General features: G+C 28.4%; 2 protein-coding genes across 3 annotated transcripts; both read right to left on the bottom strand.

The window, feature by feature from the left end:
• Positions 1-738: 738 nt before the first annotated feature.
• LOC135929832 (RUN domain-containing protein 3B-like) lies at positions 739-7,052 on the bottom strand. 2 transcript variants are annotated; one of them, XM_065466559.1, is made up of 10 exons: positions 6,802-7,052; positions 6,320-6,441; positions 5,223-5,359; positions 4,626-4,711; positions 4,470-4,559; positions 4,341-4,421; positions 3,538-3,835; positions 1,416-1,573; positions 1,071-1,352; positions 739-1,023 (listed from the first exon to the last, which is right to left on the bottom strand). In XM_065466559.1, the coding sequence occupies exons 1-10, from the start codon at positions 6,948-6,950 to the stop codon at positions 777-779; spliced, it is 1,650 nt and encodes a 549-aa protein (XP_065322631.1). In that variant the 5' UTR covers positions 6,951-7,052; the 3' UTR covers positions 739-776. The 2 variants fall into 2 exon arrangements, with proteins under 2 accessions (XP_065322631.1, XP_065322632.1); XM_065466560.1 differs by having other exon boundaries at positions 6,326-6,441.
• Positions 7,053-10,527: 3,475 nt separating this feature from the next.
• Positions 10,528-11,208, bottom strand: LOC135930167 (uncharacterized). Its single transcript, XM_065466949.1, has one exon. The coding sequence runs from the start codon at positions 11,206-11,208 to the stop codon at positions 10,528-10,530; it is 681 nt and encodes a 226-aa protein (XP_065323021.1).
• Between the last annotated feature and the right edge of the window lie 3,561 nt (positions 11,209-14,769).

Raw genomic sequence — 14,769 nt, 5'->3', positions numbered from 1 at the left:
TTTTGAAATATATTACATTTATTTATAACTTTATAGCAAAACGGAGATGTAAAATATTCGGTTTTAAAATATACGGCTGGCCCGGGTCGGGTATTTTTCAAAAAAAGTTTAAGGCCCGGCCCGGTTATATTTCAAAAAATTAAAATACGACCTGGCTCGTGTTCCCGGGCCCGCAGTCTCTGATGTACATTAAATTTGGTTCTGGTGATACAATATTTCGTTTATACTATTGAAAGAATTCTCAATGTCATAGTATTAATGAATGATTTATTTTTGGCTATATGTATTTAATGTAGCCGTAAGCTACTAGCTTAATATTTTTGCAAACGACTTTAATATGCAGCATAGAACATGTATCGAAATGAATTTACTAAAGTATGGGCAATCCTTCATTCAGTGAATTAAAACAAATATTTTCATGCAAAAAAAATTGGTCTGATATTTATTCTACATGGACTCCATCTCGAAACTGTTACGCTTAGGTAGAAGTTTATCTAGAACACTCCTGTTATTTTTAAAGAATGACGATCAACGTTTAACAAAGGCCTAAATATTAACCAGAGAATAAATTATCTACCTGACACACGAACTAAAATTTTATCTTCCTTTCCTTTTTTTTATCTAATCATAATTTCTGAAGGCACAAATCATTTTACATTAATCAACCCTTATAATAAATTAAAATAACTATTTAGGGAAGACTTTTATAAAGCATGTTATAATATAATACTGAATTATTAATTAAAATGCAACTGAATGTGAATTAGAATTATATTCTAATTATATATATCATTTATATCTATTAATTTTTGGTCTATAAAGTCTGCCATCATGTTACAAGATATGCTTTTGGATAATTTTCCTAAAACTTCCTCATTTGTAAGCGAAGAGGGTATTCTAGGTTTATTGAAAGTTCCGTTAGTATCCAAATTTTCGAATGAATTAGTTCCTGAGACTGACTTATCTTGAGAGTAAGTATGCGATTTAACAAATGAGTTTTCTGTGAAACCGAATAAGGCCAATCTAAATATGCCGTATTTTGTTATTAATCTACTTTAATGTAATTTAACCTAGTCTTTAAATCTGTATCCTTGCTTAGTTTACTCCTTGTTGCATTATAATTACATGAAGTAGTACCTGAAGCCACTAAATCGTCTAGGCTTCTAATATTAACGTTTCCTCTGAGGCCTCCAAATATAATTTCATTTTTTAAATCTTTATTTGATAAATAAGATTCTGGAATTTTAGCCACAACATCATCTGTTTTATTATTAACTATTTTATACTTTAAGGCCTTCATACGATTTGGCAAACATTCGTTCATCTCTTTTTTTCTGTCTGATATATCTATTCTTTTAAATATTATTTTTTGTAATAAAATGTACTGTAAATTAATATTTATTTTGATAATTTACAATAGATTTTCCAATCCTAATATAACGCCATCTATTCTTTCTTTTTCAATAGTATTGCAAAAACCATAATTTTTTAGTGCGGCCGATAATATATCATTTCGTCTGATTAGTGTAGCCATATCTTCATCTCTTGTTTCTAATAGTTTTTCTAGTTTTTTCTATTTCATAGGAAAATTAACTATAACCTTTTTAGTTATATTAGTGTATTAAACACATAATAGCATTCTGTGTGTATTTCTCAAAATGAAAGCGACATTTTGCAACACGAAATTTTTTGTTTAAAATAATCACTTTAACAAAATATTTCGGCATAAATTAAATTACAAGAGCTTTATTGTCTTATTTCTTCTCCAAATTAATTAGTTTTATTAAATGCTCGAATAATTATTCGATATTTTAGCTCTTCCTATCAAAATTTACAATTTTAATTAATACTCAGATTCTAGGTTCTTTGGCTGTTTTTATGAATAAACATTATAATGTTGTTATGCATTAATTTTAAATATTTAGCAATATCACTGACAATATATATCTATTTTATTGTAAAATAGGATATGAACGTGAAAATAAAATATCCTCCACCTAATATATTTTGAACTCTTCCTGCTTGTATCTTTAATTGTGATATTCCGTCAGACAAAAAATAAAAGAAATATAGACTTTTTAGGGTCATCGGTTGACCATGCAGGACTCTAAGGAGGATTGTCAATAGGAGAAAGTCTAGTCTGTACTATAAATTGAATTATGGGCTTATTATAGTTTAAGTATTAAATATATGTTGTAAAATCAGAAAGGGGAGAACGATGGGGGTTATATTATCCATATAAAATTGAAGGGCCATAAAATATAGTTGAAGAAATTCCCAAAATATTTAACGTGATTTTAATCTTTACACCTCTACAGTGAAAATAGATTTTAATATTTTAAAAATTTAGTTAATATAAAATTTTAAAAATTATATAAAAAAAATCTGGGGTACCTATATTAGCCTTTTGTGGTGGGCGTTTATAGAACCTCTTTATTAGATTTTATTAATTTTTATATAAAAAATGTTAATATTAAAAAAAAATACATTGTTAAAATTAAAAAATGGTTAACACTCCTCCCGGAAAAACTTTCCCCAAGTCTTCACATTTAATCAAAAGTTGATTGTAGGATATTAAATTCGCATAAAAATTGTTTATATTTTTTGAGATTATTTTGTCATTTAGTTTGAATATTTTTATATAATTTATTAATAAAAATACAAAAAATTTAAAGGTTACTTTTGAAGTGTTATTAAATGTATTTTGGAATTTAATTTTAATGATAATATTTTGTAAAACATTTTATAACAATTTAAGTATTTATTAAAATAGTTTAGGGTTTAAATTACAAATCCCAAGGTATTAAATAAATTTATATGATAAGGAAATACCTTTCCCGGGATAACATACTCGGTCTCTCATACCGATGTCATCACATAAATTATTAATAGATATTTTTAACTATAATAGGCGCATAATTTTCTAAGTACAGACAGGTGTTGTTAAAAGGCCCAATTTAGGTTGATTTTTAATAAAGACACGAATTTTAGATAAAATTAATATGTAAGTCGGATTTGTCAAGTATAGGTCCAATTTCTGCCAGTAATAAACAAGATCTCCAGGCTATATAATAAAATTTGTCTAAAATTTTAATCGGGCCGTTTTTAAAAATCTGAACTTTTTAACAACACTGGTACAGACTTGACTTTTCTTATTAAAAATTCTTTTTAGAGTGCTGCATGGCCGACCTGGCCCCTAAAATATATTTTTTTGCTGATGGAATATCAAAATTCAAGAATAGATAAACAATAAAAATTTAATTTAATTCATAATAATAAAACTGGTTAATTTAGACAAGGTAGTAAAGAGAAAACATTATATTTTTTATTCATGAAAATAGCTATTAAGAAGACCTTGAATAATGAGGCATTTACTAAAACTAGTCAATTATCGGCAATAAGGATAAATGCATTATAATTTTTATTCAAAAAAAATAGCTACAACCTCAAATAAATAAAGATGTGCATTTTTACTTTCTATAGTTTTTAAATTAAATCATTTTAAAAAAAAGATGTTATAAATGTATTAATAATAACTTTTTGAGAAGCGACAGTTTTATACATATCTTCCATCCTATAAAACAAATACTTCCAAGGATTATCACTTTTTGCAGACTCCATCGCAAATGCAGAAAAATTTTGCACGTCATCAATTCCTATCCCGCTTTCTTCTTCCTCCATCTCTTCCTCATCTCCGCCCTCTATCGAGTCGCTAATTTTGTTGTTTTCTTTCGACGGGGTCATCATTAAAACTGTTATCGCATTTCCCGATCTTAAAATATTTGAATTGTCTTTTGATTCGCTTGAATTAATATGCACCCTTTGATTTTTCTTACTTTATATAGGAGGAAAAAACATTAGGATTGATAATTTATGAGTTTGTGCAGCTATTTTTTCTTTATTTCTTTAATTTTAATATCATTGAAACTTTTCCCGCTCTAATTAAAATATTTTATAATGTAAATTAATCGTTTCCTAATAATGTGTTTTTTAAATATTCGAATTGGTCAGAAATTATATTTATTTTTTTTATATAGAAATCTATTTTATTTTTATGAGAACCCATTTTTCATAATTTCAAATATTGTTTATTTTTTTATAATTATATACATCTAACTTTAAAAAAGTAATTTGTTTTCATTAATAATTAACTTTTATGATAATTTTTTTTATTATATCTGCTTAACATAATCGTTAGAAAAAATATTTGATATTTTCTGATAATATTATTAGTTTCATAATGTTTTTCAGATTATATTGTAATAAATATTTAATAATATTGCTAAATTCTAAAATAAACTTATTTTAGTAAAAAATTTAATAATTTTATACTTGTATACTTGTATATGGGTCTCAAAAAATTTGTATAATCAATTGTGTCGTAATCCACTAAATCTAGTTTCATATCTTTGACACACATCCTAGATTCGAGATTCACTAAATATATACGATCAAAGGATTTAATTTACGTAATATCAATCTTATTTAATTCTAATAAAACTTCAGGAAATAGTTTAGATTCTTGACACAACATAAATGCACCTTTCAAATAATAAGGCCTAGGGGGGTGTTTTAAAATATTTTCGATTTTTTACCATTAGAAATTGTATATTACATTAAATTACTTTAATATTTCTTTGTATTTTAATATTTCCATCAAATATAAGTGTAAACGCTTTTCAATAACAGCCAATCTCAACCATGCTCTTCCCTATTATAATAAAATTAGTAATAATATACCCTTTAATATATTCTAGTCATATGATATCAGAATAAATTTTAAGTTTATTTTGTCGATTAATTTATTCGATAAGAGTTATTTTAATATTTGGATTAAAGAAATATTTAGTCTATTATAACTCATGTCCGAATTCGTTAACTAATTTTAAAAAATTTTTTATTGATTTACTTCACAGAAATTTAAATATGAAAATAGATATAATAAAATATAGAAAAATGGTATATAACAGGTTAAAAATTGCTATGAAATACTAATTCTGAGGACATATGTTGCACTAACATCTAATTGAAAATCCCTTGTGATTATAATATAATTATATTTTGAATGTAAAAGAAGTCCTTGAAATCAAAAATTGAATAATTTATTCATAATTTTACCATTATTATGTCTAAAATTTTTATCACCAACTATGTTACTTACAATATAATGTTAAATATACATATATTATTCCAAATTTTATCATAATACATAATTGACAAACTTTGGCTTTTGAAGTTTTATAACTCATAGTTTCAACTAGTTGAACGCAAGAACCATTATAAATATTTTTGCAAATTACTTTAATGTAATCCCAAAATGATATGGTATCTCCTTCACTACCAAACCAACATTTTCTTCCTGTATAATACAATTAAAAAATATTTTTAATTACACAGTATTTCCATAAAAAATTAAGTAATTGCAAATATTTATGAAAAGATAATTAGCTAATAAAGTATGAGTTATAAATAAATATTATAAAAGCAGATTATATGTAAAATATGTTTAGAAGTATACTCAAGAGAATAACGGTTATTCTTGAAATAAAGTAAGAGAAACTTAAGCGAAATGGACGCCAGCACTTATATTTCCCTTAGAAATAAATATTTTTTCAAGTACAGTTATTTTTTATTAAAATTTTTTTTAATTTCTAATTAAAATTTATAAATCGCAATATTTTGTAAATGATAATATTAAATAATTTATAAAGCAACTTTCAATATTGCTAGTTTTTGAATATAACTATTTTTAAGGATGTGACTGTAACTAGTTACTTTTTGATAGTAACGTTAACAGCACTAATAACTCAATTAATATAAGCTTTTATAATAAGTGAACAGTAATAGTAGGGGCACGTTGGCCAATAGAAACATTTATGTCTATTATCGATATTTTTGCATTTAACATTTTTTTGCAATTTTCTATGGTACAATATTGTATATTTAAAAAAAAAGCCATAATTGATGGCATATCTAGCTTTTATATCTAAAAAAATGATTCAAATAAAAGAAAAAAAATTATGGAGGGGTGTCCAAACTTTTGTCTTTCCCAAACATCCTCTAACATGGCCCCATTAAAATTTAAAAGAAAATAAAAAGTTTATAATTATTTATCAGAAAGTGGAGAACTAAAGCCATTTGGCCAAATATTTTATAATGTTTCAATTTTATAGATTTTATATAAAAATAAGGTTTGAGTGACGCGGTCTCCTAAATAAATAGAATAACATTTGCTTATGAAATTATTTATCAATTTTTCACTTTGTCAACATTAAAAATATCGAATTTAAATAAAATATGCAATTAAATATAGAAATACTTGTACTTTTAAGTCGATGTTTTAAGATATTTTCAAGAATGGCGAAAATGTTTTTTAACTCTGAATTGTTATCTTCTATTAGCAAATTTTGATATTTGTCTGCAAATTCCATAACTGCCAGACTTGATATTTTAGAGAAAAAAAAATTGATATCAAATATTTTTCTAGGCATATTATTTATAAAGGCTATGTAAAAATTAAATTATATTCTAAAAAAATTATGCCATGGAAATTAAATTTATTAATGAAAGTAAATTAACATGAGCAAATAATGCTAATTCATAAAAATAGTACTGAATTTTTTACATAGGAAGAAATATATTAATTGAGAAAAGATTCATGTAATATGGAAACTTTCATGCAATTCACTAAAGCCTTTGAAATAGAATGATTAATTCAATTTAAGCTATTAAGTTATATTCATTATATTATAAATGTATAATAATATACATACAGTATAGTTATTTTTTGAAAAACTTTACTTTAAAATAGAGAATAGACTTTGTCTCTTGATCTTAGCCTGTTCTAAACCATGTTTTATATTGTCGAATAGCACAATGTCGACTGATGTCAAAGCTGTGGGGCTAAAGCATGAAGCGGATGTTATTGTATTCAATATTTCCATTGTCATGTCAAACAAAATTTATTCAATATTTGTAAATAATATTGCTATGCATCTCCCTTTTACTTGATAAATCCAATTCAGAAAAAAATTATTAAAACAAATGCATGTAAAAGTTATACATTATCATCACATAAAATAAATTTGTAAATATCTCACATAGCAGCGTGTAACACAAACATTATTATTTATTTTATTAAACTGGAAAATCGATTTTCCTTTTTCTTAAATAGCCTTTAAAAAACAGTTTTTATCACGACCATTAACAAATATATCAAAACAATTTATACTGTTAAAAATTATTAAAGATTGATCCCAAGTTTTTTAAATTTATTTTAACCTTTATTACTTAGCTTAAATTTTATTTTCTTCCATCGTCTTATCTCTTTTTCTTTCATTTTGCTTAAAATATCCCCTTTCTCAATCATGTCTTCATAAATAATTATATATGAATGAATAGTGAACGATTTTCCATTTTAAAGAAATAGTAGTGAATCTTAAGGGGTAGGGAAAAATTTTTTGGGGAGGGAGATTTACGGTTGTTGTATTTTTTTTCGAAGATAATTGGTTTAAGAGTAAATCAGTATAAAATGGAACATGAAGAGTAAAGACGATAATATAGAGATAAGCACGGGAGAATGGGCACTGGAATTAATAGGTTATTATTTACTAAAAAAATTATATGAATCGATGATTTTATCAACTGTCTGATGTGGATCAGAGACGTGGGCATTGAATAAAGTTTAGCTACAATAGAAGTGAGTATGCTAAAGTGGATAGCGGGTGTGCCGCATAAATTATCTCTGGAATAGTAGGAACTTGATGGGCCTGATTGAAAGTCCTAATAAGGACAAGAATGTGTCTATGAGTATAATATCCATCAAAATAAAATATTATCAAAGTTTTATTAGATATAAGTTTTATTTATTTATAAACGCGTCAGTGTATTGGGAAGTAGGCTAAATCCCCCCTCCCCCACGTTTTTTTTATTAGCCCTTTTTCTAAATTTTGAGAAAAAATTTAATATTTTTTCAAAAGTGTTGAATCTGAATCAGTGTTGTTAAAATAGCGCGCTACTTTTTTCAGTAGCGGTAGCTTTAACTGGCTACTTTTTTTAGAAAATAGCGATAGCGGTAGCTCGCTACTAATTTAGAAAGTAGCGAAATAGCTTAAATAATAAATACATCTAAAAATTATTAAAAAATTTTTTTTATTAAATCTAAAATTATAATCCTTTTATTTTATTTAATTTTGAAATTTATATTTAAAAATATACATTATAAATCTAGTTATTAAAAATGTGTGAGATTGTTGAAGATAGTAAAATTTCTTTGGAAAATTAGAAAAATATAGATTATCCTTTCCCAAAATTCAAAAAATACTTTAATCTTGAATAAAAAATTACTACTGGATATCGGTTTCGATGCAAGAAATTTTGCCAACCACTGGTAGAGTCTATACTAAAAGGCATTGAGAAAAGGTCAAAACATTATTTTTATTTTCTATTATACAATTATATAAAATGAATGATTTATTGCTTGATTAGCCAATTTAAATTGGCTTAATTTACAACACAATTATAAAATTCAAAATTAATATATTATTAATTACCTTGTGTATAATAATTATATTTTTAAAATCTTTATTTACCATAATTTAATGCTATTTTAATATTTTTTTATAAATGAATCTAAATCTCAGATAAATTTAAATTTTGAAAATTAAAAAGGTATTCTTCTTATTTTATAATTAATACAATCGCTTTATATAAGTTAGATTTCCAGATCTGTATGATGATGATAACGTAATAGCTGCTATCGTTCATCCTAGTTTCTAGTTAAATTGGCCATACATTAATTTGACTGAATCTAAAGGGCAACTTGATAGGCTGATGGTAACGTTAAAAAATGCTGCCTAACCACGATACTAATACTATAGCAAGATCGAAACCGCGGCCTTCCATAGACGATTTTTTTAAAATAAATAATAATATTATTGAACCTCTAAATGCTTTTTTTAAATCTAAAAATACTCATAAAAATATCTTTGATGATTTTTTTCATATAAAAAGTGTGTTTATTAAATTCCTCAAGTGCTACTGCTGAACGATTATTTAGTATGGCAAAGCTTATACTTTCTGATCGTCGAGTACAAAATGTTATTATTATTAAAGTGCAATATTAAATAAATTATATATACTAGTAGAAAGCCCGTCAAAAATGACGGGAAATGAGATTTTTATTCATTTTTTACGATAGATGTCATGCCAGGTTCAATCTCACAATATTAGGAAGCATCCAAGATCTCACAGCTCAACCCTTAATAATTTGTAAAAGATATTCACAAGTCAGGTGCAAGCTAATATTAATTTTGAGGTTCCAAGCCCAGTCCTACCCATTATAATTTTGAAAAATTTTTCCCGCCTCAGATATAGTTAAATTTTTAATATCATCACATGAACGGAAAATATCTGATTTACCAATTAGTCTAATATGGAAAAAAAACTGTAAATTCCGTATTAAAGGAAACTAGGGAGGCCTGGGCAACCACTTATTAGAGAATCATGACAAATAAAATAAAAATAACCGACTCTTATACTTTTTGTAATATGATCATTTAAAGTATATCTAAAAAATAAATTCTTGTTTATTATATAGGGTTATTGTTTTTCAGCTAAATTTAATGTATGTCTTGCATTTTCGAAATTATTTGTCAAAGAATTTGATAAGGGATATATATATTTTTATGTTAAGTTATAAAAAAAATGCTATCTATTTAAATTACAAAAATGCTATTAAACACTAATGAAACTTATTAGCAAATTATTTATATATTTTTTAAGATATTTTTTTTATTGACATATAAATTTAGGATAATTTTTTTAAAAAATAATGAGGATTAATTTATATGTATTTGATAAAATTAAGAGCAAATCCTTGTTGACATTTTTATTTTTGATGGAAAAAGCGACAAAGTTGAACTGTTGTTAATCCTATGAAAATATTAAATTTGCTATCAAACATATATTTAATTTACCATTTTCATCCATATTATATATATCACCTGGGAGAAAGTTATTTTCCCTTAAAACAGTCAAATAATTATTAAAAAATAATTCAACCATTTTCATATTGAAATTAGGGGTCCTGGCTATACTTGTAGCCTCTGGTGTTCTCAAAGATATTGTTGGATTTCTTTTAATAAATGTTCCAAACCAGTCTTCACCAGCTGATTGAGTAATTTCCCAAGATATTGGTACTTTTAAACTACACTTAGCCATTTGATATGCTAAAACTCTAACCTATATTTAAACATTAGATATTAAATTATTTATATATCAAGGCAATCTCATTAAAATCCTAATTCTTAAATTTTATTCTGAATTTATTTTAGAATTAATATATACAATCTTCTGCTAAAATCATTTAAAATATATCATGCATAATTAAATCTTTAATGTATAGGTAAGAACCTAATTATGTTTTAATGCATGATATAATTTAATGCTTAATCAATGAATATAAATCATTTTATAATTAATATATATACATGGCAGAATCTTCTCCGTTTATGGCGATTTCCAGGTTTACCCAAGTAGGCCAGTTATCCCTCTGATTTTTCTTTTCCATTTTTGACGGTCCTGATCATCAATACTTGTAAGATTCATGCTTCTCATATCTGCCGCTATCACATTTGTCCACGTCATCTTGGGTCTTCCTCTAGGTCTTGATCCTCCTACTTCCATCATTGTGCATCTCTTTACCCAGTCATCTCTTGTCATACGTTCCACATGCCCAAACCATCTTAGTCTATTTCGTCGCATTACCATACCAATCATTTCTATACCTAATCTTGCTCGCAATTCCTTGCTGGTTTTTCTCTCTCTCAGAGATACCCCACACATCCATCTAACCATCCTCATCTCTGTTCTTTCTAATTTGGCCTCGTGAGTCGCTTTCATTGCCCATGTTTCACCGCCATAAACTAAACAACTCCTCACACAGCTTACGTAAACTTTCCCCTTTAACTTCAGAGAAACTTTTTTATTTGTAAGAATAAACGACATCTCTCTAAACTTCTTCCATGCTTGTCTGATCCTTGCAACAACGGCATAATCTACACCACCATCTGCGTTTAGCATATCACCTAAATAACAAAACTTATCCACTTTTTCTAGGGTTAGCCCATTGCCAATATCCAGACCACCATTTTTTAGGTTATCATTATTATGTATCCCTTTCATGCATGTTCTACAAATAATGGTCATTCTTTCTTACATCAAACTGCCTTTTTTCCCGCTACATCTTTTATGTACCCATTTCTGGCATCTGGTGCATTGGATAGAATTTCTAGCAACTCCTTTCCCACATACACCACAAGGCCACTTACAGGATTCCTCCATCTTTAGTTTTTCCCCATTAATCATCATCTTTGTATTTGATGCATTCATTTTCAGGCCCTTTGCTTCCATAGTCATCTTCCATTTACCAACTTTATCCCTCAATTCTCCATCACTGTTTGCCATTAATACAAGGTCATCTGCATATAATATCACCCAGGGAAGTCCTTCACGCATTTCTCTAGCCACCACATCCATTACTAAGATAAATAATAATGGACTCAGCACGGGTCCTTGATGAAGTCCTACCTTCACCTCAAAGCTGTCACTATCACCATAATCCGTCCATACTGCTGTTTGTTCTCCAACATACATCGCCATCACTGCGGTAACAAACCATTCTTCCACACCTGATTTTCTCAAGGCCCATCTAGTAATCTCACGCGGCACCTTATCAAATGCTTTCTCCAAATCAATAAACACATAATAGAGTTTCTTTTCCTTCGCGAGATACTTCTCCTGAATTTGTATCACCATAAAAATTGCATCTGTCGTGCCTTTTCCCGATGTAAAACCAAACTGCATTTCATCAATTTTAATTTGTTCTTTTAACCGCTTCTCTAACACTCTCGCAAATACTTTCGTTGCATGTTCCAAGAGTTTAATAGCTCTGTAAGACCCACAATCTAAAGGATCACCTTTCCCCTTGTATACTGGGATAATTATACTTCTTCGCCAGTCCTCGGGAATAGTACCTTCTGTGACAATTTGATTGGCTAAATTCATTACCATTCAATCCCTAAATCATCAGAACCTTTAAACATCTCTGATAACACCATCGTTAAACCCGATGCCTTCCCTTTCTTCATCTTTTTCACTGCTCTCGTTATCTCGTACTTGCCAAATTTACACCCTGGACCTTCTACCTTTGCACAACTAATATTATTATCCCATTCATTTTCTTCATTCAAAAGTCCTTTCATGTAAATCTTCCAGGTGTTCTTAATACCACTACCATCAATCGCCATTTTTCCTTCCATATTTTTCAAACACTTTACACCTATCACATCCTGCCTATTTTTTGACATCTGTTTTGCTATTCGAACCATATTTCCAATTCCATCAGCGCATTCCATTTCTTTGGCAAACTCATGTCATTTTTCTTCTTGAGCCTACGCTATTAATTTTTTAGCATTTTTTTTTAGCCATCTTGTAAATATCATTATCACTCTATTATACCATACTTTGAAACACCTCCGTTTCTCATCCACGGCTTTCGCTACCTCCGGGTTCCACCACCAAGTCTCCTTATGTCTAGGCGGCCCTTTTGTCCATCAACATACCTCCTCAGTTGTCATTACCCAGGCTTTCTTCATGGCTTCCCACTTATCATTCACCCCAGATGCTTGTGCCACTTCCGCCTCCCTTATCGCCATTGTCATATTGAATTGACCTCTAGCACTCTCCTTCAATTTCCAAACCTTCAGCCTTCGGACAAACTTTCTTTTAGTGACCCTGGTACCTTTAAGAGTGAGATCTCTTACAACTAGTCGATGCTATTTATACATTCCTCTCCCAGTATCACTTTCACATTTTTTACGATACATCGATCACATCTCCTTTATAACAAGTAATCCACTGCACATTTGGTACTAAAGTCACCAGCATCTCTGATTCTTTCTTAAACATTGTATTACAGACAATCATATCCATAGCATCACTAAAATCTAAAATCCTCTCTCCTTCCAAATTTCTCATGCCGTTACTGAACCCTCCATGTATTCCTTCATAACCCTCACTACTCGCTCCCACATGTCCATTCAGATCACCAGCCAGAATAATCCCCTCTTCATTTGCCAGTCTCGATGTCACCCCCAATAGACTGTCCCAAAATATATCTTTCACTTCTTCCAACCTGAGGAACATATGCCGAGATAATATTATATAGCTTTCTACCAAAAATCATCTTGATAACCATTATCTGGTTGTCTAGCCTTCTCACTTCGACTACTTTGTCTACCAATTTCTCCGCAACCAATACCCCAACTCCAGCCTTACCATCATTACCTCCTTGCCAAAAGAATTTATACTTTTCGCTAGTCTTGTCAATCATTCTGGTCCCATTTCCTTTCCATCTAGTCTCTTGTATTCAGCACACATCTATATGCCTTCTGTGCAATACATCGACGACTTCTCCCGCTCTTCCCGTCATACTCCCAACATTCCATCGCGACTCTAACTCGATCACCCGTAAACTGGTTTCTCCACTTTTTATCAGGTCGTTTATGGCCGTCATAAGTTTCATTTTCATGAATAGTGGTTCCACCAGGTTTCCCATCCTTCTTTTTGTCGTAGGCGGATGAGGAGGCCCACGGGGTACTTTGGGCTGTACCCCGCCCATGCTTTGTTGTAACCATAGGGAAATTTTGTAGCAAGGTTTTTACAATCGGATGCCCTTCCTGACATCAACCTCTTTAAGTGGTTTTTACACCCCGTCGAGGAGACTGTGATTCTATTCTAGACCCAGATCACAGGGAACCTTTTAGACCTCCATTAGCCGCCAAAAGACGTTGCCACTCCTCCGCCACGATGAGGCTGAAGGTAGGATTTTGGGAGAAAACATATTTCATTTAAATATATATCACACACACATAATTACATATCATTCTAATGCTTATATTAAATTCTTACTTAAACTATTTTAATATTAATAAAGATGTTTCATTAACATATAATGAATTTAATAATTAAAAAATTTATATTAATTTGTTCTCAGGTTTATTGTTTTAACAAAATTCATTTTAAAGAGAATTTGTATGATATAAAATTAAGAATTAAAATACTTGTTTAGGGCATAATCCTGAGAATAATCTTGATCCTTTAATTAAATAATCTGTTAATTTAGCTTCTTGAATATGAGAAAATACTGATCTGTGAACATATCGCTCTTGAAAATCTTCATTCCTTTTGAACAATTTATGATACCTCTTAATACTTAGTTTAGTTTCTTAAATATATTAATTTAATAAAAAATTTAAGTTATAGGATCATCTGTTTGTATAAAATAAATAAATAAAATCAACAAATAATAAATAAATAAATACGTACCGATGACATGACGTCACGGTGACGTAGTGAGGACATCGGAAAATTATAATATAGATATATATATATGTAACAAATTATAGTCATGTTTTTATACCAATATTTTATTTGTGAAAATAAAGTTATGTAAAAAATATTTTTAAAAAAAATCAAAATAGCGTAAAAAGTAGGTAATAGCGCGCTACTCATTTGAAAGCAGTAGCGTTTAACAACACTGATCTGAATCCCTTTTCTTCGTATTATTGTAATAAAAATTAAAATTTTTATCTGGTCAAAAATCTTTTTCATATTTTTTTTATAGCTACAGAGAATTGAGAAATAGATTTATTTTTCAATTATTTATATTTTTATAAGTCGCAGCCTCTTCTGCTTTATTTAAAATAT

Source organism: Gordionus sp. m RMFG-2023, chromosome 5, assembly GCF_954871325.1.
Source record: "Gordionus sp. m RMFG-2023 chromosome 5, tfGorSpeb1-WG-v2, whole genome shotgun sequence".
Classification (NCBI taxonomy): domain Eukaryota; kingdom Metazoa; phylum Nematomorpha; class Gordioida; order Chordodea; family Parachordodidae; genus Gordionus; species Gordionus sp. m RMFG-2023.
Note: the sequence above shows the minus strand (reverse complement) of the source record. Positions and strands in the feature narration are given on the sequence as shown.